This window comes from Dreissena polymorpha, chromosome 4 (genome assembly GCF_020536995.1).
Source record: "Dreissena polymorpha isolate Duluth1 chromosome 4, UMN_Dpol_1.0, whole genome shotgun sequence".
In the NCBI taxonomy this organism is placed as follows: domain Eukaryota; kingdom Metazoa; phylum Mollusca; class Bivalvia; order Myida; family Dreissenidae; genus Dreissena; species Dreissena polymorpha.
The window spans coordinates 132,666,366-132,693,152 of NC_068358.1; the positions used below are offsets into that span (position 1 = coordinate 132,666,366).

At 34.3% G+C, this 26,787-nt stretch overlaps 1 protein-coding gene across 7 annotated transcripts in view; it reads right to left on the reverse strand.

Moving 5' to 3' along the window:
* Window positions 1–4,152: 4,152 nt before the first annotated feature.
* LOC127876546 (phosphatidylinositol 3,4,5-trisphosphate 3-phosphatase TPTE2-like) overlaps window positions 4,153–26,787 on the reverse strand; it is a 99,742-nt gene continuing 77,107 nt past the window's right edge. For 6 of the 7 annotated variants that reach the window (XM_052421853.1, XM_052421855.1, XM_052421851.1 and 3 more), the window contains 9 exons: window positions 20,547–20,611; window positions 20,306–20,366; window positions 19,393–19,474; window positions 14,560–14,710; window positions 11,671–11,751; window positions 9,993–10,098; window positions 8,818–9,011; window positions 5,262–5,332; window positions 4,635–4,955 (listed from right to left, as the gene is read on the reverse strand). In XM_052421853.1, the coding sequence (XP_052277813.1) occupies window positions 4,808–4,955; window positions 5,262–5,332; window positions 8,818–9,011; window positions 9,993–10,098; window positions 11,671–11,751; window positions 14,560–14,710; window positions 19,393–19,474; window positions 20,306–20,366; window positions 20,547–20,611 (959 nt within the window). In that variant the 3' untranslated portion in view covers window positions 4,635–4,807. Of the gene's footprint in view, window positions 4,605–4,634; window positions 4,956–5,261; window positions 5,333–8,817; window positions 9,012–9,992; window positions 10,099–11,670; window positions 11,752–14,559; window positions 14,711–19,392; window positions 19,475–20,305; window positions 20,367–20,546; window positions 20,612–26,787 lie in introns of those variants that run through there. The other variant, XM_052421856.1, reaches the window with a different exon arrangement.

A 26,787-nucleotide genomic window follows, 5' to 3' on the forward strand; every position in this document is an offset into this window, starting at 1 on the left:
AAATTTGATTACTGATTGAATTTTTTTATGCAAAAGAACATTTTAACAACACAAATATGTAAGACTAAACTACCAGTTTAATAGACATAACACAAAATCCAAAAACTGGAACAATGTAACTATAAAAATATGTTTCTGCAAGAAATAAAATGAAGTTCCAGCTAAAAGTTCAAACGCTAATGACAGAGAACAATCAAATTTCTAAGTAATATACCTTTTTACGTGAGAAAAACAGTAATTAAGAAAAGCGAAAAGAAAACTTTACTATATGCACAAAAAATAATTGAAATATTAATTTAACATATAATGAAATGAATACATAAATCACAATGTAATTTCAATATGCCTCATCTACTAATAATGACATTTTTAAAGACATATTAGAAATATCTGATTAAGTAGCAAAAAAACGGCAATGACAACACTAATAAGAAATACATTCTTTAGTTTATAACATACCATTGGTACATCATAACACTAAAAAACATTGAATACAAATTAAGTCAAATTTGCATGTATATATTTAAAGAAATATGGTTTTATTACTAAGTAAAAATACAAGAGCACTTATTTTAAGAAACCAAATTTCGTGCCAGGTGAATGACAAACCTTTGTAAATAAAAAAATACATCATTAAATGGTTTACATGTTAATTAAAATGTTTCAGTCAGGTTAAAAAAATTATACCTTTTTACGTGAGAAAAACAGTAATTAAGAAAAGCGAAAAGAAAACTTTACTATATGCACAAAAAATAATTGAAATATTAATTTAACATATAATGAAATGAATACATAAATCACAATGTAATTTCAATATGCCTCATCTACTAATAATGACATTTTTAAAGACATATAAAAAATATCCGATTAAGTAGCAAAAAAACGGCAATGGCAACACTGAGTCTAAGAAATACATTTTTTAGTTTATAACATACCATTGGTACTTCATAACAAAACATTGAATACAAATTAAGTCAAATTTGCATATATATATTTAAAGAAATATGGTTTTATTACTTAGTAAAAATACAAGAGCATTTATTTTAATCAACCAAATTTCGTGCCAGGTGAATATATGACAAACCTTTATAAATAAAAAAATACATCATTAAATGGTTTACATGTTAATTAAAATGTTTCAGTCAGGTTCTTGTCTTATTTTGACGTGAACACTCGCATAATAAGATCAGTTAAACTATGCTTTAAATATTTGGTTTAATTGCATTGTTGTTGTGTTCAGAAAAATTATGTTGAAATATATCAGTCATATTTTTTTTCACTAGCTCATTCCACTTTATTGATGTTCTATTTTTAATATATTTAAATAAAACAGCACCAGTCCAAACATAGTCTATGAAGCAGTATTAATTTAAAACAGGAATAAAGCCCTTTAACAAATACATGCACCAAAACAGGTAATGCATTTGCAAAGGGAAAGTTTATGTTTTTAACAAGGCTTTTTGCAGAATCGTACACAAATACCAGAACACCAACCCTATGAAAACCAACCCAACTCTCATACAAGTATACATCAACCCGTCCTGCAAAAAAACACATAGAGAGACAACAGTGGTCCCTGTCCAGAGGCTATGACACCATTCCATGGGAAAACTCATGTTTGACCTGCCTTGTCATGTTACTACATTCATAAATTAAGTCTAGGTCAATAAGTATGATTGGATGAGAGTTCAGAGACAAGTCAGGTCAATAGTATGATTTGACAAGAGTTCAGAGACAAGTCAATCGATGCATCAATATTCCTCTAATAATTTAATATTGAACCTTTTTCTCCATTAAATTATGACAATTTTTACAGTGATAATCACACTAAATAATTTGATAATATCCTACGTTCATTAACTGATGTTTTTATAAGTTTTTCAGACACATAAAAGGGCTAAGAAAGTGCCCTGAACTTGATACAAAACAATCTTACAAACCTACGTAACAGTAGTTATTATTATATCATATGCAGCAGGCATAGCTCCAGACCAGCCTGTTCAATCAATCAGTGTGTTTAGGAGTTATGGTGATGGCAATTAAGTCACGCAAGGTTTCTTGGTGTCATGACTTGACAGAGTAGCCTCTGATCAGACTGCCTGACTGCACAGGCTGTTCTGCAGCTTTGCTGCATATGCTGCATGATGCAGGTCATATAAAATTAATTTTAAACACTTTCAATAGGCACATTTGGAAAAATCATTATCTACAATTTACTTGAAGTCCTTTAATTAGCATTTTTAAATATCTTTGATTTAACCAAGCAGTTTACCGTAAACAAAATATATAACTGTTCACTTAATCGAATAGATAAATTAGTACAATCAATACAATCATGTATTTTCACTTGCCAATTCTGAATAAAAGATTCCAAGGAGAATTTTGTGCTCAAAAGAGCTATAATAAATATATGTACCAGTACACAGAGAATTTACAACAAAATGTCTTTGTTAAGTTGTTTGTGTAGATAAGAACTTAATTTACAGGTCGTCTCTGTCTCTTCACGACAACTATTTAAGTACAGACCTAAAGATTTTCAAAGTTAAAAAAACATCCTGCATTTAAGAGAAAATCATGCCCCCCCCCCCAATGGAAGTCTTTTAATTTGATTGGCCCATTTAAAATGCCTATAGTCAGTGTAATGACGAGGTCAGTCAGTGTGCTGGGTGTTGAATGTAAGCATGAAAGCCTTTTAGTAAGTAATATTGATGTTAAGTGATTATGTTTGATTGACCACTAATATTGATTTCCTAAATCGGTTGAAGTCAGAAAACAGGTCAATTTCAAAGTCATAAGATCCAGACCTGTTTACTTCTACGGATTCGCTGTAGTTACTACGGATTATTTGGCTAAACTACGCACTACGGATTTGTACTGAAAAACTACAGATCCATCGATCAAAATGGTCAAATTTCAGATTTTAAACGTACTTTCGCTTATTGTCGGTCTTAACGGGTAATTTATCAATCGTAATCATTTTGGCGCTTGCGTAGTAAAAAGCGTTGAAATTCAAGCCTCCCGGGGAACGAGTGCTGATCGAGCTTGTCGAGTCGTCACCGAACTGACTTGCGTATTGGTTCGCAAATTTAGCCGAATATTTACGATTTTACGTTGCTATCCAGTATACACATCTCTCTTTCTATTGCGTAGAATACCGACAATAGTCGATGTATCGGGATTGAGCACGCCTGTTTTTACACACGTCCAAGATGGCGGCAAGCAGACGAGAAATTGCCATTAACGGCGAAAATGATAAATACCATTCAAATTAACAACGGATAATATCATATGGTCATAAGGGAATAATGTAATGTGTGTGTCAATTAACGCAACATACTACGTTTGAGATTAAAAAAACAACAAATATTTATCAGAAATCTGCACAGTGAATGTGCGTCACGGAAACGAGTGTTGGAAATTTGGAGTTTAGTCTACTCACAAAGTTAGAGCATTTATTATAATAAGATGAGTATCGTTCGAAAATGGAAAGAGACAAACATGATTTGATTTATATGTTAGTGATCTGTGTATAATCAGATTCATATTCTGCTTTATTATGTTTGTTACGCTGCACAGTTTAATGAAATAGCATTGAACTGAGGTTGTCAAGTGCAAGATATTGAAAGGTAAACAAATAGAATATATTATTCTATCTCCATTTAATACATCATTAACACAACAAGAACACTAAAGGATGTTTGTTAATATTTGTTTATGTTTTCCCCTTATGATATTTAATTTAAAAAAATACTGAATTAAATTAATAGCTACTCAGAGCTTATGATCAAATGGTGTATTTAAGAATCTATAGATTATTGCAAGTTTAATATGCATGTGGATGGATATTAACTAAACATTGTCTTCATTTTAAGAAGACAATGAACATCACTTTATAATATAAAATGCTGTCAAACATGCACTTAAAAACATTTTTAATTTTGTTACTTATAATCATATGTATAATGCTTAATGTCTACAAATTTCATGGTTTATCGCGCTATTTTTTTCCAATTTCATGGTTTATCGCTTATTTTCCCAATCCAAATGGCGCAGGCTGTAAAACATCAAAGCAAAAAAAATCATCTTACAGATTATATTATTAGCAAGTAAATTCATCTAGTGCTTTATGTACCGTTAAACTGATATGTGACCCAGTCATGGTGTTTTAATGCTCAAAATGATTGAAAAGTTTAAAACTACTGACAACAGCCCCAAACTACTGAGAGATGCCCTCCATACTACTGAGAAGCAATCGGTAGGGTAAACAGGTCTGAAGATCACATGATGAGGGTGTGTTGATTATGTTCAAAGACGTCATGCATTAAAGTATCAAACCTTTCTAGTACGCATTGATGTTAGAAACCAATCATTGTGGGTGAACTAAACATTAAGATCTTCTAATTAAGTATAGGTCCTAAAGGTCAATGTCATGGTCAAAATGAGGTCATGAGATGGGGGGGGGTGTTGTGAGTGTTCATACAAGTATCAGAGCTTTGTATAAAGCAGTATTGATGTTATACAAAACATTAACCATGTCTTGAACAACAGATGGACAGGCAAACTAACTAAGGCCAATCTTTATTTGCCTCAAGCAACAGTAGATGCTGAAAAGAATAAATAAAACAACAAAATAATCAAAAGTATGCCACAACAATATATAAAATCCATGCTTTCAGAAGAGAAAAACATTTATGGTCTAAAAGGAACATTCCCCTAGAGATATGATATAAATTCAGCATACATTATTTGTAATAGCAAGTGCTAACACTTCTAGGTGTAGTCTAAAAACTAACTTAAAATTGTGAGATCAACCAAGGATTGCCTGGCTCAGGTTCACCGAGACAATAGGCTTTGGTACATGCTCAAACGTGAGCTGAATTGAAAAGTTCTCTCTGAACACTTTCTGTGCTTTCTTCTTGTGTGGGTTGTCAATATGGTCCCTTGGCAGAGACAGACTGAAACAGAGGATGCACACCGTTCATCAGTAAGACAATACAACTCACACATTCACATAAAACATACATATAAAATATTTTATTTAATTTACACAGTCACCTATTTCTAATGTTTCTTATAATAAGTGTGACACTTATTATGAAACAGGATTTTACTATTCCTCGACTTTTATTCCTAAGTGTAAAACAACTTGTTTAAGTGATAACTGACTCTTAGTTTATTACATATAAAAGACATTCCACATGTAAGTTAAGCTTTAAACAAACATTGAATGTTATTGGATATATATATATATATATATATACCTGTCTCCAACGAAGGCTGTATGGAACCAGAAGTAAAATGCACAGTTGTCATAAACTGATGGGATGTTAGTCTGCAATATAACAAATTGAATCTAAGGTTACAAATTCAGATGACATTGTCAACACGGATGACAAAAGCAAAGACAACTAGACCTTGTCACCGTAATGACAAATAACTCCTGATGCCACATGTAGTAATATGTAATACGTTGTTACAATGAAAATTTGACCTTCATTTGACGTTGCCAGTTTTGAAATAGGGGCATTACTTGAACATAGATTGTAGAGAACCATAATACAATGTATACACAGAATATTAATCTTTTGGGTCCTGGGTTTCAGAGGAAAGGATTTTGTTAAAGTAATTTTGTTGCATAAGCATTTTTTATATATGATACTCCGTGGGTCAATTTACAATGTTACAAACCAAGTATAACATATCTGGCCATTGTAGTATCAAAGATGTATATTTAAGCTTATAAGTTCTTTAGTTGCAATGATAATGTAACAGAAATTTTCAGTTGAAAACTTGGCATACATTTTTAAATGTTAAATATTAGCCAAAAAAACTCAACATCCACATCTTCAAATAATACAAAACAGTATTTAAGTTAAGCAAGATTAAATGTTTTACGTTGAAAAGTATAGGCAAACGTCTATAAATTAATTTGAGTCTATGAAATGAGAGAAAGAAGCGATGGATAGAAAGTCAGGCAGACATGGTGATGCCAGTATAACCCCCCTTACTTTGTATCACAGTGCTTTATACAATTAATGATCACGATTTTTAGAGTAACACTTTAACTTAGCTTTATTATGAACAATTTTATCACAATTTTCTTAATCTTGATCTCATTTTAACTATCTGGTAAACAAGTATCAACAAATAAGCATAGTTAAGGATTTTATAATAATGAATAATATATTTTTTTTTAATCTCAATGAAATAGGCTTTTTATAACCTAAACGGCATCAACAAACAAAACATGATAAAAAAACATATTATGTTCTATATGTCATCTAAGATCAAAATAACCATTTATGAATCACATACCAGTAATTAAAATGTAGAAACAAGAGATGTGTTTGTCAAAAACACAATTCCCCCTTCTTCGCCGCTTTGATTTATAAACAAAAAAATAATTTGGCAGGTACAGATAATTATCTCCCTTTGAAGCTTATTACTTCCCTTGGATTTGTTTTTTTTTACCTTGAAGGATGACCTTGACCTTTCACCACTCAAAATGTGCAGCTCTGTGAGATAAACATGCATTCCAAATATATCTGAAGTGACATAAAAGTTATGAGCATTTTTCTAAACCTAAACGCAAAACCTAAACACAAAGTGTGACGGAAAGACAGACAGACAGACCGACAGACGGACGGACGTACGGACGGACGGACGGTCCGATCACTATATGCCCTACCAATATGACCATGATGGCCCTTTTGGGCTCACCTGATTTCAAGCATACAAAATGCTGGAGACATGACTTGATGAACTAGTGCTGGAGACATGACTAGATGAACTAATACTGGAGACATGACTAGATGAACTAGTGCTGGAGACATGACTAGATGAACTAGTGCTGGAGACATGACTAGATGAACTAATGCTGGAGACATGACTAGATGAACTAATGCTGGAGACATGACTAGATGAACTAGTGCTGGAGACATGACTAGATGAACTAATGCTGGAGACATGACTAGATGAACTAGTGCTGGAGACATGACTAGATAAACTAGTGCTGGAGACATGACTAGATGAACTAATGCTGGAGACATGACTAGATGAACTAATGCTGGAGACATGACTAGATGAACTAATGCTGGAGACATGACTAGATGAACTAATGCTGGAGACATGACTAGATGAACTAGTGCTGGAGACATGACTAGATGAACTAATGCTGGAGACATGACTAGCTGAACTAATGCTGGAGACATGACTAGATGAACTAGTGCTGGAGACATGACTAGATGAACTAATGATGGAGACATGACTAGATGAACTAATGCTGGAGACATGACTAGATGAACTAATGATGGAGACATGACTAGATGAACTAATGCTGGAGACATGACTAGATGAACTAGTGCTGGAGACATGACTAGATGAACTAGTGCTGGAGACATGACTAGATGAACTAGTGCTGGAGACATGACTAGATGAACTAGTGCTGGAGACATGACTAGATGAACTAATGCTGGAGACATGACTAGATGAACTAATGCTGGAGACATGACTAGATGAACTAATGCTGGCGACATGACTAGATGAACTAATGCTGGAGACATGACTAGATGAACTAATGCTGGAGACATGACTAGATGAACTAATGCTGGAGACATGACTAGATGAACTAGTTTTTGACCACATGTGACCCAGATTCAAACATGGCCTTCATATTTTTCAGAAAAATATTCTTACCAAGTTTCAGCAAGACTTCACATTATGACCTAACTTTCAACACACATCTGATGCAGATTTAAACTTGGCAGATTGATTGTAAGGATATACATTCTGACAAACATTCATCGAGCTAAAGTCATAAGTCACTGTTGCCCCTAGAGTGGATTGTTTGAAGATTTGACCTGGAAACCAAATTTTTAAATGCAAGTGATCCAGATTCAAAACTTGGCCCAAGTATTGTAAAGACAAACATTCAAGTTTCATAAAGATTGAGTTACACATGTGGCAAGGCTTTTCTAAGATTTTATCTGGTAACCTAGTTTTTATGCAAATGACCCAGATTCAAATAGTCTAGGTTATGCCAAAATAAACATTCTGACTGAGTTTCATCAAGACTGATTCCTAAATGTTGCCTCTAAAGTGGTTACAAGGTTTGACATAGTGATCTAGTTTTTGAACATAAATAACCTGGGGTTGATTAAGTCTTGAAAATATCAAGATAAACATTCTTACCAAGTTTCATCAAGATCAAGTAATAAAATGTTGTTGACCTATTTTTTTTATCCCACATCACACAGATTCAAACTGGGCTTAGATATTGTCAAGATAAGCATTCAAACCAAGTTTCATACAGATTGAGTCATAAATGTGACCTCTAGAAAGCAAACAAGGTTTTATAATATTTGACCTGGTAATCTTGTGTTTGGACACAAGTGAACCTGATTCAAACTCTACCAAGATGTAGTTATGATGAATATTTTAACCAATTTTTTTAAGATCTTGCATGCTGACCTAGTTTGTTCATGCATGTGATCCAGATTCACACTCAGCCTTTTTATTGTCTAAATACATTATAACTAAGTTTCATCAAGATTCAGTGATAAATTTGGCCTTTATAGATGTTTTTCTAGGATTTTGACGTGATGCTTAGACATTGCCCAGACAAATATTCTGACCAAGTTTCTTCAAGTTTTAATGAAAAATGTTGGCTAAAAAGTAGTAACAGACTATATAAGTTGATGATGCACTGCACCTTTCAGCCTACACCGCACACTGCCGGAAATGGGGTGATCACCATAGCTCACCTTGAGCACTTCATACTCAGGTGAGACAAACATTAATGACAACTAGAAAACATACCGAATTGCTTAGGAACCGAACTTTCACATCTTCTGATAGAGCTGGGCAGTTCTGAAGCGTGACCTCTATGTAGTCATCAGCAGCATGATGGGTGAGCTTACAGTTTTCACCCTTGCCAAACTTCACCCTGTACACACACACTTTGTTGCACCAGATTTCCAATTTGAGATCTTTCCCATTTCCTAGGCCAACCCCTACAAACGACATTATCCAAAACAGCAATCTTTGATGAATAACCTTCATAATAAATAAACAAAAAATTTCTCCTTAAACATCCAAAACTAGACATTCATCGAAGATGACAAGATGACAAGTACCCTGGCTATGGCTCATTTAAAGGATGTCCAAACTCAAGTTAACAGCAAATTGATTTACAAATTTTGTCTTTTGCTACTTCACATTGATAATACACAAAGTTCAAAAGCTTACCCTTAATTTCTCAAATCAATTGCCTCACTGTAATTTTATCAGCAACGTGACATACAGTAAAATAATGTCTTGCACTTCTACATAGTATAAACAAACCAATTTAGTTTTGTTTTGATAAACATAAAACTGTTAGTAACAAAACGGATTCATGAATAATGATATACATGTACATGTACATCAAAAATGTGCAAAAAATATTGTGACATTCACAAAAATTTGTCTTTCACTACTTTCTTGTATAAACAACTAATACATAAAGTTTCATGTTAATTGGCATAAAAGTGAGAAACAAGTTCAAAACAAAAAGTACACAAACTTATGTTAAGAATAACACAAAATTGCCTCAGTTTAAGTGCTAATATCTCTGTTAATTAAGAACTCTCATCATTAATATAACTATTGATGATAAATACATATATGTTCATAAAGTGGCACTAAATAATGTACCATAATACAAGACATCATTACAACATGACATTGTAACTTATCTAACCTCCTGCCAGTATAAAATATTACAGTGCTGTTAAATGAAATTCATAAAAGTAAACCTTAAATACAGTATACATTCAATGTCTCATTTTTGCTGGAGTAATAATTATACTAAATAGGAAAAATGTGTTACACATCTTCATACTGACCCTGCACTGTGTGATTCATGGAATTAACATTTATTTACTTACCCTGTATCACACAGTACCGGGTCAGTGAAAAGCCATGTTATTAATAGTATTTGCCCATGTTTTTACCTTTGATTGCGTTGATTCTCAAGCTGGTCACCTTTAGGTACTTCACCTTTGGTAGTCGTCCATTGAGCTTGTTCTTCACAATACCAAAATACCCTACATAGCGACTCTGAAAAAACAAATTGCAATCTCAGCATATTAATAATTCTAAACATGACATGTATCAATAAGGCACAGATACCCCCACATTCCACTCAAAACTCCACTTATCTCAAAAACAAGCTGCTTTGTAGTCAAATTTGACCTTTGACCTTAAATTGACCTTGAAATTAGTACAGCTTTCACTTGTGGCAAGTCATCTTATGATGGTTTATATTTTTTGCCAAGGTATTCTAAATTTAAAAATTCCAATAAATTGCAAAGTAATACCAAAGACAGGAATTTTCATGGTCACTTAGACCTTTGATGTCTTAGTGTGACCTTGAGTAATGAGGTAAGGAGACAGGTAACATGCATTACAAAGGCTGATATTAGTGCAAACATATTCAAAAATCCACTAACAGCATTTATAGATAAAACAGGAAATTTTTAACAGATACACAGAGTGACTACTGCAGCGGGCATTGAACGCTGGACTACTGTAGGTCAATTCAAACTTTTGACCTCTACAACACAGCGGCATATGAACTTTGAAACAGTGCATATGAAACACTTGCTTTGATTTTGACCCAATTATCATAGTATAAAACACATGCTCGGAGACCATTGTGGATGACAGAGATTTCCAAACAGAGGTGATAGAACACGTTAATCACAGTATAAAATCCTATTATTTTATTTACATATATTAATATAAGCATGTTTGATACAAGTAAATATTGCTGAAATGATCAATACTTTACCCTCTTTTAATTAGAAACTATTTCATGTCTTATAAAAAATTGATATGAAGTTTTTCCTTTAAATACAAGATTTCCCCCAAGGGTTATGCGAATACTGCTTCAGCAAGTATTTTCAATATACAAAAGCTCTTGTATTAAATATGCATGGAGTTTGTGGATGCCACACAACAGAGATATTTACTACAAAAAAGCTTTTGTTTTAAATATGCATGGTGTTTGTGAATGCCGCATAGCAAGGATTTTCACTACAAAAAGCATTTTTTTAAATATGCATGGATTCAGTTTTGATGTGTCTGATAAATAATATGTTACGGTTGCTAAGCTACGCAAATAATCATGTTACTTGAAACATTATCCACAATCAAGTTTGAACAGTGTTGAAATACATTGCAAGATAAATGTAATAAGAGTTCCGCAGTTGGAGACATATGCCCCCCAAACTGGGCTTTGAAACAGTGATTCCAATTTCAATAGGGGTCATCTACCATCCAAGGCCAATGCACATGTGATGAATCAAGTCAATCGGTCGATTCTTTGACAAGTTATTGATCAGTAACGATTTTCCCACTTATTTTGACAGCGACCATGACCTTTGACCTGGTGACCCAAATTTCATTAGGGGTCCAAGGCAAATGCACATGTAAAGCATCAAGCCAATCGGTCAATTTGTTGACAAGTTATTGATCAGAAACGAACTGGTCTACCAACAAACCAACCCACAGACCGACCGACATCCAGCAAAACAATATAGCAATAACTATATAACATTAATAAGCATATAATAAAACATAACTTAACAATAAAAATGAATGCAAATTTTCTATAGGTCAAGGCCATACCTGACTGGGTGTTTCCACACCTTGGAATGTTGATCCCTCATCAAGATCTGTGCGTCTATCACCGAAATAATCTAAACTGTCCTGATGAAAGAATTCTTAGATGACTGGCTTTTCAATGTTTTACAATATAGTTGGAAACAGAACGCAATTACCATTGTCAATGAACTTTGCTAATAAAAATTTCTTTAGTAGCATACATAAGATCACATTCAATTGTTATCTGGTCAATCAGTGATATATCTATAATCTATGCGTGTCAGTAACTGGTCTGGTAAACAACTGTTATATTTACACACCAAACATTTAAAATGTATTAGAAAGCTTCCTCATTTACTAGAGTTGCGACACCTTAAGGGTTTCGCGGGATGGAATGAGTGGTGAAATGAAATAAAATTAAGAACCTATTTCTTTTTGTGCATTTAATGATGGTAACCAAAGTTCTCGCAAAAATTTAATATACACATCACATGAAATTAACCATAATACTCGCAGACATGTTTATTGTTTCGAAGCCGTTCGATTAGCTACCTTAAAAAGTAGAACTTCAATTCCCATTACTATAATTTTAAAAACGTGAAAAGAGCAAACCACTGCATTGTGTCGGACATCCCCATCTTAAACACTATCGACTAGCATTAAGCCTTTTTCTGTGTTTACAAAATTCTGTGTATTTTATTGAAACATCATTATAGCGTTGCGTTCAAGATAGTGTTGAATTCATTTTGCAATGCAATCAGCGCTTTGATTTTATATTACGAAATGTACTACGCAGTACATTGTGTGACGTCAGTTCGGTGACGAAACACAACAGTTTTATTTACACTCTCTGGAATTTAAGAACATGTCGCGGACGTTGTGTTTTTTATCTGTAAACTATTTGTTTAAAGCATCGAACGAATGCAAAACGTGTTTCGGATTGTGTGTTCATCATGCATAAATGTAAACATAGATAGAAATACAATACAATTGTGTGGTTTGAACTAAGTTTCGACAAAGACATGGATTAATAAAGGTGGAAGTGCATATCGTTTCAAGGTGTTTGTTATAAACTTTGGATTAAAGTAGTCAACTTATTGTTACAAACATTGGATTAACGATGTCATTTAGATACGCGTGACGTTTATACTTAATTAAGTATTTTTATAACTCTTGTTAAAGCTGAAATTGAGTCATCAAATTTCGCTACAAAACGGTGTCAGTTGCAATAGATATTTTAATGTGCTACGTGAAATTATAATTATGTTTGATTATTTTGTTTATTTGTTACGCACTTTATGCTGCTAATGATGTGTTGCTCACGGCAAGCCTCGCCGTGTAAACCTTTCTTCAACTCGTCGGACAAATTCAAGTACACGTGATACTTACATTGTATTTTATTTTTTCTGTGTATTTGATGATGGTATCCAAAGATATCACAGATATTTTAATATACATGAAACTATTTCAATTAATGCTATTTTGAGAAGTCCGTCACCACTCTATCGTTTGTTATTGTTTATATCATACTTTTTTGCTCCTCTATATAAACATTTCTCAAAACCGGCTTTCCGTACTTTTATTTTGCATGCAACTGATTGCGCAATTTATGACGTATGTTGTGTGACGTAATTTATTTGTCAAAACAAACAATTTTAAGTTAAATTCTCTGGATGTTTTTAACAGTTATTTATTTGTTTAAAGCATCGAACGAATGCAAAAACGTATTTCGGATTGTGTGTTTATCATACATAATTGTAATTGTTATATTATATTGGATTATTGTCGTCATTAAGGTAAGCTAGTTGTTTATACTCAATTGATTTACTGCTCACGTTTCTTTATTGATTCAATAATTAAACTCTAAATTAACAATGTATTTGTCTCATGATTATCATGTATATTAAAGATATTATCGGATAAATAGAATACCTTGTTAATACCAGTGTGTACTTACATTTATCCGACACGTCTCGGAAAGCCTCGCCGTGTAAACCTTTCTTCAACTCATCGCACACAATAACATAGATTTATGTCATGAATATCTAAACAACCACACTCGATCTGCACAAAAGACATGCATGTGTACTTCGTATTGATATTTAAACACAATTATTACGTCGTTGTTTATAGATTTAACGCATAACTGTATAATATTATATTGAATTAATAACGCGTAACTTAGTTTCTTAACAAGATGGAAGCTAGCCTAAGCGCTTTTCATGACGTTACGTCACAATGTTTATCTACGCGCGTTGTGTTTCGCAGAAAAAAAAATTAAACACAAAATACTCGAAAACTTGATTTTTCCCAGGTATAACGCCTACGCCAACAGGTAGATCGCATTCTTGTCCATATACATGTCAAATTTCAGCAAACGTGTTCGACCAGTTTTCAAGCGCCTCAAATCGCAGTGATTTGCCCCAGCTTAACGAAACTTAGCCCCCTTTATCATTCGTTCGAATGAACGTCATCAATGATGACGTCCAATACATCACTCATTCCATATTCATAAGACCTGAAAGACATTTAGACAAGTTCTCAATTCCACTGTTTTAGATCAAGAATATGAAAAATAGTAACAAGGGATGTATGATTATATTTTTTTGCTTATTAAATTTTGTAATAAAATATGAGAATGGACCTATGACTAATTTTTTTCACAAACCCATGAAATTGTGTCAAAATAAATACTTATTTATCAGTTACCACACTTTAATTAAGGATTGCAATCATGTATTGTGAGTTGATATTGCAGTTTTTTATGACAGTGATTAAAACACACCACATGCTATCACACTTCTGTTCACATCCTTGGATAAACAAATATAGAAATCAGTGAGGAGACTCCAAGCTATGCTTTCCCACCTGGTCCATCAAGGACATTTATTAATCGTAATGACATTATAATACCTGGGCTTCATCAAAGTTGCCACACTCTACAAGCCAGGTACAGATCATGGTTCCCGTGCGTCCCTTGCCCCCCTTGCAGTGAATGGCTACCACGTTCTCCGGGTGCTGGGACAGGAACTTGTGCATGCTCTGGCAGAACATCACCATCTCCCTGCAAGCAAACAAACAAATTAAGTGCAGGGGTTTAATTACAACTTCAAAAGCAAGTTAATCATCTGGGAAAATAAGACTTTTGCTATCCACCAATAAATCATCCAGTCTTACTTAAACCTTGACCTTATTTAAGTACAATAAAATGATTAAAATAAAATGCCTGAAAGAAAATAAATCATTTAAAATCTTAAGATAGTTAGCTTTTTTCTTTTTGTTAAGTCTGAGCAAAAAAACTAACGGTTTTCGACAATAATCCTTCAGACTTCGACCCATGAAGAATTGTACAGCCTCCTAAATTACTTTAAGGTTGTACATACACACATCATCAATTTTAATAAATTTTTAATTGAACTTTTCAATTAATAATTAATAAAGCCTTTAGTTTGACAGGTAACATGGAAGATGGTTTGGATTGCCATATGTTTAATTTGTTATGCAATTTTCTATGCTTTAAGTCATGACCAACCGTATTCAAGAGTTCATGCAGACATATCAATACACTGCCATATTAGTTTCTCTTTTTTCCAATAATTTATTTATGAAAGTAAACACATTTCAACTGTCATTCTACACAACTGGTCCACAATTTCCAATCCTCTAAAAAAGCACCATTAAATGTTTTAATGTCGCTCATATATCATATGCTCTGCTGGGACTCTGTGAGACATTATTTTGTCTGAGTAAAATGCCATGTATTGATTGTTTTAATCAGCAGCTAGCTTATGGTAAGAAAGTACTTTGGTAGAGTATTAAGAAGTTTAAAACATTGCGTTGTGGTAACAAGGATTTGAAAATAAGCCACATAAGGCCCATACATATTTTTATTATATACCTGTTTAATGCATTTAACAAAATACAGTTTGTATCAATCGTTGAAATAAAAAATCCCGTATTACACTACTCGCTGTTTCAAATTCCGAATTACCATACTAGCCGGACTACTTTGACCCATTTAATGACGTCAATTTCCGCGCACCAAAAATGTAAATATTTTATATTACGAAATATATTACGTAGTACAACGTGTGATCACAGGCAGCAGTATCATAAATTTGCCCCCCCCCTCCCCCCGGGACCCTATTCAATTAAATTTGACATTCTCGCTATATGTCACTCTGTGTTTCATCTACACATGTACACCATTTTAATTATATAACGTGTCATCTGGTTGGTTGTTCTCATTGTGTTGGCCAATGATATGGCGTTTTAAAACCCAGAATTCGATCGACAAAATATAACAGCAAAACACAGACATGTAGCGAGGAAGTCAAATTTAATTGAATGATAAAGTTATTAGCCCAGCAGGAGATCGGTTAGTTGTGTAATCACGTTGCTTTTACTGTCTTTTAACAAATCCAGTTGGATTTTGTCGGCAACTGCATCGGAACATGTGTGTGTTTTCGATGAAAAAGGTCACGTCCAGTGTTCCACAATCTTTCAGCAATAGGCATATAGTGCGTTTCATACCTTGTGTATATATAATACCTTTACGAGGGTTATTTTTTCAAACTGTGTATTTTTGTCAATATTTGTTGTTGAAAAGTCAAACCATACACAATAGGTGCACATTTAACAATCTGGAACCCCTGGGTTAAGCTCGGGGGAGGGGGGGGGAAGGGTCCCGGAGGGGGGGGGGGGGGGGGGGGGGGGCAAATTTATGATACTGCTGCCTGTGCGTGACATCATTTCTGTGACGAAACACAATAGTTTTATCTAAACTCTCTGGACTTTAAGGACATGTCGGACGTGGTGTTTTTTAACAGTAAACTATTTGTTAAAAATATTGAACAAATTCAAAACGGATTTTGGAGTGTGTGCTTATTATGCTTAAATGTTTATTTCGATAGGAATACAATAAAATAGTGTGGTTTAAACTAAGTTTCGATAAAGACATGGAAGAATAGAAGTGGAAGTGCATATCGTTTCAACGTTTTTGTTATAAACATTGGATTAAAGTTGTCAACTTAATTGTTATAAACATTGGATTAACAATGGCATTAAGGTAAGCGTGTTGGAAACCTGTGTTTTCTCGGTCGAATGTTTACACATTAATTTACATAAACTGTATTCATACGTGTCTTAAAAACTATGGCGTACCGTTTTAGTCATTGTTTTGTCCGTTTTGTAAAAGTAAACAATACAATTGTTAACTGTTTTCGTAAGTTGTTGTATATAATAAAAGGAATATTACCCTAGTCAATTGTTCCAAGAGTTTGTATCACTCTCGTGGCTTGTGCTATTTCGCATCACACTCGAGGCTCCGCCTTGTCATCACACAAGCTACTCGAGTGTTACAAACTCTTGGAACAATTGACTTGCGTAATATTCTATATTTGTATTTGAATATCTGAATCAGACTATGACCAGGGCAAAATATAGTGTCCAATCAGATGTTTTATAGCCTTAGGCTATGACTATACTTTTTTGATGCAGAATTAATTTGTCAAGAAATTAGACCGATGGATACACACGGACACTGACAAGTTTGATGATTATGACCATTTCCTGTCCACTGATTAATTGATTCTTTTCATGAATAAAAAGAAATACAAATTAGCAGTAATTTACAATTTACATCTTATAAATTCTATTAAGGGATAATATTTCTATGTTGTATTTTTAGCATACCCATGATGCTTTTGTTTAAACAGAAAGGTTCAGAATAAACCACTGGTCATATTTTGCAGTATGGGTGTAAAACCAAACTATGATTCAAAGCATGATGGAAAATTCTTATGAGGTCCTATATACCTTACCTTGATTTCCCAGAATACCCAGCCTCGATTTAATCAGTTATTTTAACTTTGCTGACAACCTGTTTGAACAAGAAACCGTCGGAGAAGGGTGATGCTCCCCAAAGTTGTTTTTGTCACAATATTGCACTTTATATTCAGATAAAAGGAAACGTCTTGAGGGCACAGTAGTTGGGGGGACAATATTTTTTTTATAGAAAATTACAAAGGGCCATTACTCTGTGAAAAATCATCCGACCAGACCCGCTGATAATATGCACATTTCCTCTTGGTAGTGAAGCTTCCCATGAAGTTTCATTGAAGTCCGGTCATTAGTTGCTGAGAATTAGCCCGGAAAGAAATTGTGCACGGACGGACAGACAGACAGACGCACACACGGACAGACAAAGTGGCGACTATAAGCTCCCCCCAAAATAAATTTTGGGGGAGCATACAAACTAACATGATTGTATTCCATAAGAGTTTGATTTGGGCTAGTATCATATTCATATAAAGCAACAATAGGGCCATGATGGCCCTGAATCGCTCACCTGACTAACCTTGCTACATCAACTTAAATTCTATCAGACCCATATACAATCCCAAGCCAGATTTCATTAATTAATACATTCTGACAAAATTTCATTAAGACGTGATGAAAAATGTGACATCTTTCATCTACACAAGGTTTTACTAGAATTGGCCCATTGACCTAATATTTGACCCCAGATGACCCAAATACAATCCTAACCCATATTTCATCAAGATTAACATTCTGGCCAAATTTCATAAAGATTTGATGAAAACTGTGACCTCTACTGTCTACACAGAATTTTTTTAAAGTTTGACCTAGTGACCTAGTTTTTTACCCTAGATGACCCAAATTCAATCCCAACCCAGATTTTACAAGCAAATTTGTTGAATTGACATCCCCCGCAAATATGCTTCTTGACACAAAAGGTTTATACTTGACACTGAAAAAAATCATTTTTTCAGAATACAAAGGGCCATAACTCCGTAATTAACAGATGGTGTACAATGTCATTTGGCGTGCATCATCCTTTTATTCATATGTATATATATATATATACTCATACCAAGTTTCAATGAAATCCGCCAAAGCACTTCCAAGATATGGCTCCAGACACACACAAAAAGCAATTTTTCAAGATACAAAGGGCCATAACTCCGTTATTTACAGATGGTTTACAATGCCATTTGGCGTGCATCATCCTCTTATCCATATATACATGTATACTCATACCAACTTTCAATGAAATCCGCCAAAGCACTTCCAAGATATGGCTCCGGACGGACGGAAAGACGGACGGATGGAAAGACGGAAGGACAGACTATGGCGGGGGATAACAAGACCAACATTCTGACCATATTTCAATAAGATCTTATGAAAACTGTGACCTCTATTGTCAACACAAGGTTTTTTTATGATTTGACCTAGTGACCTAGATTTTTACCCCAGATGAATCAAATACAATCCCAACCCAGATTTCACCAAGATAAACATTCTGACCAAATTTCATAAAGATTAGATGAAAACTGTGACCTCTATTGTCTACACAAGGTTTTTCTATTATTTGACCTAGTGACCTAGTTCTTGACCCCAGATGACCAAAATACAATCCCAACCCAGATTTCATCAAGATAAACATTCTGACAAAATTTCATTAAGATTGGATGAAAACTGTGATTTCTACCATCTACACAAACAAATTGTTGATGGACGGACGGACGCACACACCCACGCTAACACAACGGACCCCGGACATCACACGGTCACATAAGCTCACCATATCACTTCAGGACAGGTGAGCTAAAAATTCAAGCAAGGCACTATTCTTTTTGTTTGTTTTTTCAAACAAAAATGTTCCCATTTTCGATTCATTTTGAATCCAGCAGCGAAATTTACAAGAATGCTCGAGGAACTCACCTCAGAGTTGGCACATTATGATCATCAATAAGGACTCTCTCAACACTGTCTGCGAAGTATTTGTGGTCATAGCCTCGTTCACCTGATAAATTATTGTTCACATTAACAACCATACATGAAGCCTTCTTTGCTGTAGTTTTGTAAAGCTGATTGAAAAAGATTGCATATACAGACGGAAGAATAACTTAATCTGGTGACAAAATTACAAATAGCAATTGGATACCTTTAACCACAAGCCTTGTCTTAAAGTGATTAAGTAATTTTTCTAATACATCTTTTTCAGAGCTCAGTGAAAACTGCTTAAATGAGGTATAAATACAAATGACCCAAAATCATGTGGTTATGTATTGTCATTGAAATTACAGTGACCTACAATATTTTGTCAATGTGCAAATATTTATGAGACACAAATGCATTTAAACAGTAAAGATTTGTACCTAGCAATCAGTTGAGTTCCCAATAAGGTATAATTGACAAACATTCCTCAAAGAAACCAAAATTCCGCCTATGCTGTAATCTTGATATAAGGTATGAAGTTTCATTAAAATAGTTCAATTTGTTTTAAAGTTATTAAGCAGAACCATTTGTTATGTTAAGTAACAGTGACTTTAAACCCACTCTCTACACGCATTCCTAAGCAAGACCTTAATATAAGCTATCAATGCATGAAGGTTCATTATATTAACTCTTTAGGAGTAGTAGGAGTTGTTGATGAGCAAAAATGCAGATAACTTTAAGGTCCTGACTTAAACTTCTAGGGTAGTACCTACATTTTCCAGACAACAAAATAACAACTGAACTTTAAACTTCAGTGCAACCAGTATTCTAGTCAGTACTCTGTAAAAACTGTTTCTTCACACACATTTCAAGTTCTGATGTCAATACCCGGTATTGATGCAATTATAAAACTTACTGCAAAGGTTATACAGCTTGTAGTGTCCTTGGTGTTTTGTTTCAAAGAAACGTGAAACCTCCTTCAACAACAACAAAAAAAACATCAGTCTAATTAAAGTACATTGTAAGTATATAACATTCGTAACATGTTTAATATTCAGCAAAATCATCAACATTTTGTAATTCCATAGTAAATATAAGTCGTAAGAATTTGCAGTTTTTGTCCAATTTTACATGATTTATTTATACAAATTATTTACCTCGATGTTGTTTCTGTACATAGACTGCACACCAGAAGATGGGAAAGACATAGCAATCATCCGCTCTGAAATAATAAAACAACTTAAGTAAAAACACATTTTTAAAGTCATAACATTTATGATATGACCTACAAATATATCATTTCCTTTTTGTCAAGCATATTGTCAACCACCAAAAAATCTCATCTCCAATAAATTTATGCAAATGCAGCTTTGACACATCCTTAGATGTCCCTTGCAGTATTTAAATTGTATTAAGGGAAATAACATTTTTCTATCCGTTGTAATACCAATTATTACAAATATCATGCCCTGTCCTCTTGCATATGCTTTTAAAAACAAGCGCTGTCCCAAGACTCAGCTTTTCTTCAATTTTAATATTGTAATGTATATTTTCTGTCAGTAACTCTCATGTAATTCTTGATGAAATACACTAATTACTCTAATATTTTGGACACAGTTTTCCAAAAATTTAGATACAAAAAATATTCAAAAACTACAGGTATTAGAAAATTTAGAGACAAAAATTAAGGTGTCCAAAATTATGATTATAATGAATAAAAGCAATAAATCAATGTACAATACTTTTATTGTGATTAATTCTTGTTTCTCTGCTTAATAAAATAAATACAACTTCACAGCTTTGCTAACTCTTGCCTGAAATGATATAGAACAAAAAGGTAAAATCATTTTGCATTCTGCTTTCTTAACAGGACAAAACTGTTTCAAATACTGTTGGGTGAATCTATCATTGTCTACCGGTAGCATGTTTATTTACCCAATTAACAGTGAAATGGTCCATTGCCCTCAGGCCTGCATCTACCAGGTGTTATTACCTTAATCCAGTTTTAAAAAACATGATAAAAGTGTAACAAGATAAGTAAACAAGAGGGCCTGAAAGGCCCAAAGTCGCTCACCTGAGATTCAAAGGAACTGACCTGTTCTGTGCAGCCCAAGATGTCATTAGAACAATATGTTCTTACCATCTTTCATAACTAGTGAACACCCTGGAAGTCACGTTTTTCAACAGATCAGAACCATTTCATACACATCCAAGATATCATTTAAATAAATATACTGACAAAGTTTCATGAAGATTCATAAGTCCATATAAGGAAAAATGGCCCGCCCACTGGTGGCCATGTTTTTTAAGCAACTAGAACCACTTTCGAAGTTGTCCAAAATATCATTGGGACAAATCTTCTGACAAAGTTTCATGATGATCGTACAATAAATATGGCTTCTAGAGTGTTAACAAGGTTTAACTATAGCTATATAAGGAAATATGCCACGCCCCCTTGGCGGCCATGTTTTTCCACCAACCGGAACCATTTTCGAACTCATCCAAGATATCATTGGGACAAATCTTCTGACCAAGTTTCATGACGATTGGAAAATAAGAGTGTTAACAAGGTTTTACTATAGCCATGTAAAGAAAAAATGCCCTGCCCCCTGGCAACCATGTTTTTCAACCAACCAGCATCATTTTTGAACTCTTCAAAGATATTATTGGGGTGAATCTTATGACCAAGTTTCATGAAGATCGGACAATAAATGTGGCCTCTAGAGTGTTAACAAGATTTTACTATAGCCATATGTAGCCATATAAGGAAAAATGCCCCGCCCCTTAGCAGCCATGTTTTTCAAGCAAATGTAACCATTTTCGAATTCATCCAAGATATAATTGAGACCAATCTTCTTACCAAATTTCATGAAGATTGGACAATAAATGTGGCCTCTAGAGTGTTCACAAGGTTTTACTATAGCCATATATAGCCATATTAGGAAAAATGCCCCGCCCCTTGGCAGCCATGTTTTCCAAGCAAACATACCCATTTTCGGACTCATCCAAGATATCATTTAGACCAATCTTCCGACCAAATTTCATGAAGATTGGACAATAAATGTTGCCTCTAGAGTGTTAACAATGTTTTACTAAAGCCATATAAGGAAAACTGCCCCGCCCCCTGGCGGCCATGTTTTTTCACTGATCTGAACCATTTTCAACCTCGACTGAGATATCAATAAAACCAATCTTTTGACCAAGTTTCATGATGATTTGGCAAATATTGTGACTTCAAGAGTGTTCACAAGGTTTCTCTAAAGCCATATAAAGAATACTGCCCCACCCCCTGGCAGCCATGTTTTCCAACGGACCGGAACCATTTTTGAACTCAACCAACATATCATTAAGACAAACTTTTTGACAAAGTTACATGAAGATTGGGTATCAAATGTGACTTCTACAGTGTTCACAAGGATTTTCTTTTTTTTGACCTAGTGACCTAGTTTTTGACCCAGCATGACCCAGTTTCGAACTCTGTCCAGGTATCAATGGGACAAATGTTCCGACCAAATTTCATGGAGATCAGACAATAAATGTAGCCTCTAGAGTTGTTAAAAGGCGAAATGTTGACGACGGACGACGCACGACGGACAAAAAGCGATCACAAAAGCTCAACATTAGCATGTTGTGCTCAGGTGAGCTAAAAACAGGGCCGAAATTTGTAGAATAGCGCTGTAAAATATACTGTCCAAAAATAAAGAGACCTTAATTATGTACAAAACCTGTTTGTCCGAAAATTAAGTCACAAAAATAATTATTTTGCTAAAAATGAGGGTGTCCAAAAACAAAAAAAAGCAATAAGGGTAATATTTACATAGTTTTATATGCAAAATTAAACCTGAAAATGTATACTACAAAAAAAAACGTGGCCATTCTTTAAATTTAAATCATAATGAACTTGCAATCCCAAGCATGTCTGCTTACAACATACTTCCACACATGTCATTTTAATGCAAAATCTCCATCAATAAAGTTTAACCAAAAATTGATCAAATGTACCCTTAAAGGGACCTTTTCACGTTTTGGTAAATTGACAAAAATACAACAAAAGGGCCTAAAAGGCCCAAAGTCGCTCACCGGAGATAAAAAGAAATGACCTGTTTTTTGCAGCCCAAGATATCAATGGAACAAATGTTCTAACCAAGTTTCATGAAGAATGAACAACAAATGGCCCCCTGGCGGTCATGTTTTTTTTAACAGACCTGAACCATTTTTGAACCCTTCTAAGATTTGTCCAAATTTCATGAAGATTGAGCAAAAAATGTGTCTTCTAGACTGTTCACATGTTTTCACTATATACTGAAGCATTTCACCCATCATGCCAGCTATCAAATTATAATGAAGTCAATAATTTTAATTATTATTTATTTACCACATACAGTGAGGGGGGAAAGCTATTTGGGCTCATCTGAGTCTAGCTTGAGGCACAAGTAAAATCAACAACAATGTGACTAAACTATTTTTATTCTTTCCAAACATTCATCATTTACACTTAAGCAATAATGCAAACAATAAAAACAACTCATATAGAAATATAGTTCATAAACTTTCAAAAGTTAATCATAGTTAAAACAAGGTTTCGAAAACAATTAAACGCTTTAATGTCTAAACTTGGTCAACAGCTTGTGTTCAGTATGAGGCAAATGCCTGAATAAAGCACTAGGATAAACAAACACCGTGATCACTTTAATTGAATTCACTCACAAACTTCACTTTCACTAAACAAATAATTAAGAACTCCCTTTCATTGTCTTATTCACTTAAGTCTAATGTAAGACACTTAAAGAAAACAAACAGTTTAAATCCATTTCTTCGGCTTTGATTAATCACTTATAACTTGTGTTACTCAGAACACGCTAAGTCACTTTAATTAAAAGACTAGCTGAGATTTGTCATTTATTAAATTCACTCTGTTCACTCATCACTTATTAAAAACACTTACTTGTTGTTGCATACTAGGTCCTGTTCTTTATTTAATCACTATCTTAATATTTTCACTCAGAGAAAAAAAACTAAGTCACTTTGCCTTACTTATAACTTAGTTAATAATCGCACTTAGTTAAAGAACTAAACTAACTCCACTAACTTAACATTCCCAGTTGGTGAAACATAGTAATTCACTAATTCAATGGGAAAGGCCAACAATGTGCTAGTCCCCTGATTCTGAGGTGTAGCTGGCAAGGTTAACATCCAATCAAAAGAAAACACTGCTATTCTTAGTATCCAGGTTAAGATAAGCATTGACCAATTATGTAAACTATCTGTATCCACACTTACAGAGAGTTTAAAGCATTTATTTCATTTCTTAAGAATTATCATACAAGGAAAATATACCTGACCTATCATTAATGAATTTACAAGTTATTAACTATCATTAATGAATTTAAAAGTTATTAAAAATTGTAATTTAAAGAATCATTATTGTAAAAATAACTAGAGTGTAAACAAGGTTTAACTATAGCTTATATATAAGGAAAAATGCCAGGCCCCTGTGGCGGCCATGTTTTTCCACCAACCAGAAATATTTTCGAACTCATCAAAGATATCATTTAGACTAATCTTCTGACCAAGTTTCATGAAGATCGGACAATAAATGTGGCCTCTAGAGTGTTAACAAGGTTTTACTAAAGCATGATATATAGCCATATCAGGAAAAATGCCCCGCCCCCTAGTGGCCTTGTTTTTTTAGCAACCAAAACCATTTTTTTCGAACTCATCCAATATATCATTAGGACAAATCTTCTGACCAAGTTTCATGAAGATCGGAAAATAAATGTGGCCTCTAGAGTGTTAACAAGGTTTTACTATAGCCATATAAGGAACAAGATGTGTTTGTGAACACAATGTCCCCCTATATGATGTTTGACCTTTAAGGATGACCTTGACCTTGACCCTTCACCACTCAAAATGTGCAGCTCCATGAGATACACATGCATTTCAAATATAAAATTGCTAGCTTCAATATTGCAGAAGTGACATCACATGAGCAATTTTGACCCATATATTTGACCTTGAAGGATAACCTTGACCTTGACCTTTCACCACTCAAAACGTGCAGCACTATGAGATACACATGCATGCCAAATATCAAGTTGCTAGCTTCAATATTGCAAAAGTATTCATAAAATAAGCGATTTGGGCCACATATATTTGACCTCTGACCTTGAAGGATGACCTTGACCTTTCACCACTCAAAATGTGCAGCTCCATGAGATAAACATGCATGCCAAATATCAAGTTGCTATCTTCAATATTGCAAAAGTATTCATAAAATAAGCGATTTGGGCCACATATATTTGACCTCTGACCTTGAAGGATGACCTTGACCTTGACCTTTCACCACTCAAAATGTGCAGCTCTATGAGATACACATACATGCCAAATATCAAGTTGCTATCTTCAATATTGCAAAAGTATTCATAAAATGAGCGATTTTGGCCACATACATTTGACGTCTGATCTTGAAGGATGACCTTGACCTTGACCTTTCACCACTCAAAATGTGCAGCTCCATGAGATACACATGCATGCCAAATATCAAGTTGCTATATTCAATATAGCAAAAGTTATTGCAAAATGTTAAAGTTGGCGCAAACAGACCAACCAACAGACCAACCAACAGACCAACTAACCAACCAACAGACAGGGCAAAAACAATATGTCCCCCACTACTATAGTGGGGGACATAAAAATGCCCTGCCCCCTGGTGGCCATGTTTTTCAACCAACCAGGTCCATTTTCAAACTCATCCAAGATATCATTGTGACCAATCTTCTGACCAAAATGCATGAAGATTGGACAAGAAATGTGGCCTCTAGAGTGTTGTCAAGGATTTACTATATCCATATTAGGAAAACTGCCTTGCCCCCTGGCGGCCATGTTTTTTCACCGATCTGGACCAATTTGAACTCGTCCGAGATATCAATAAAACCAATGTTTTGACAAAGTTTCATGATGATTGGGCAAAAAAAAAATTGTGACTTCTAGAGTGTTCACAAGGTTTCTCTATAGCCATACAAGGAATACCGGTACTGCCCCGCCATCTGGCGGCCGGCCATGTTTTGCAACGGACCGGAACCATTTTTGAACTCAACCAACAAATTATTGAGACAAACATTTTGACAAAGCTACATGAAGATTGGGCATCAAATGTGACTTCTACAGTGTTCACAAGGTTTTTCTTTTTTTTTTTTACCTAGTGACCTAGTTTTTGACCCAGCATGACCCAGTTTCGAACTCAGTCGAATTATCAATGGGACAAATGTTCTGACCAAGTTTCATGAAGATCGGACAATAAATGTGGCCTCTAGAGTGTTCACAAGGCAAATGTTGAAGGCGCACGACGCACGACGAACGACAGACAAAAGGCGATCACAAAAAGGCTAAAAATGTGTT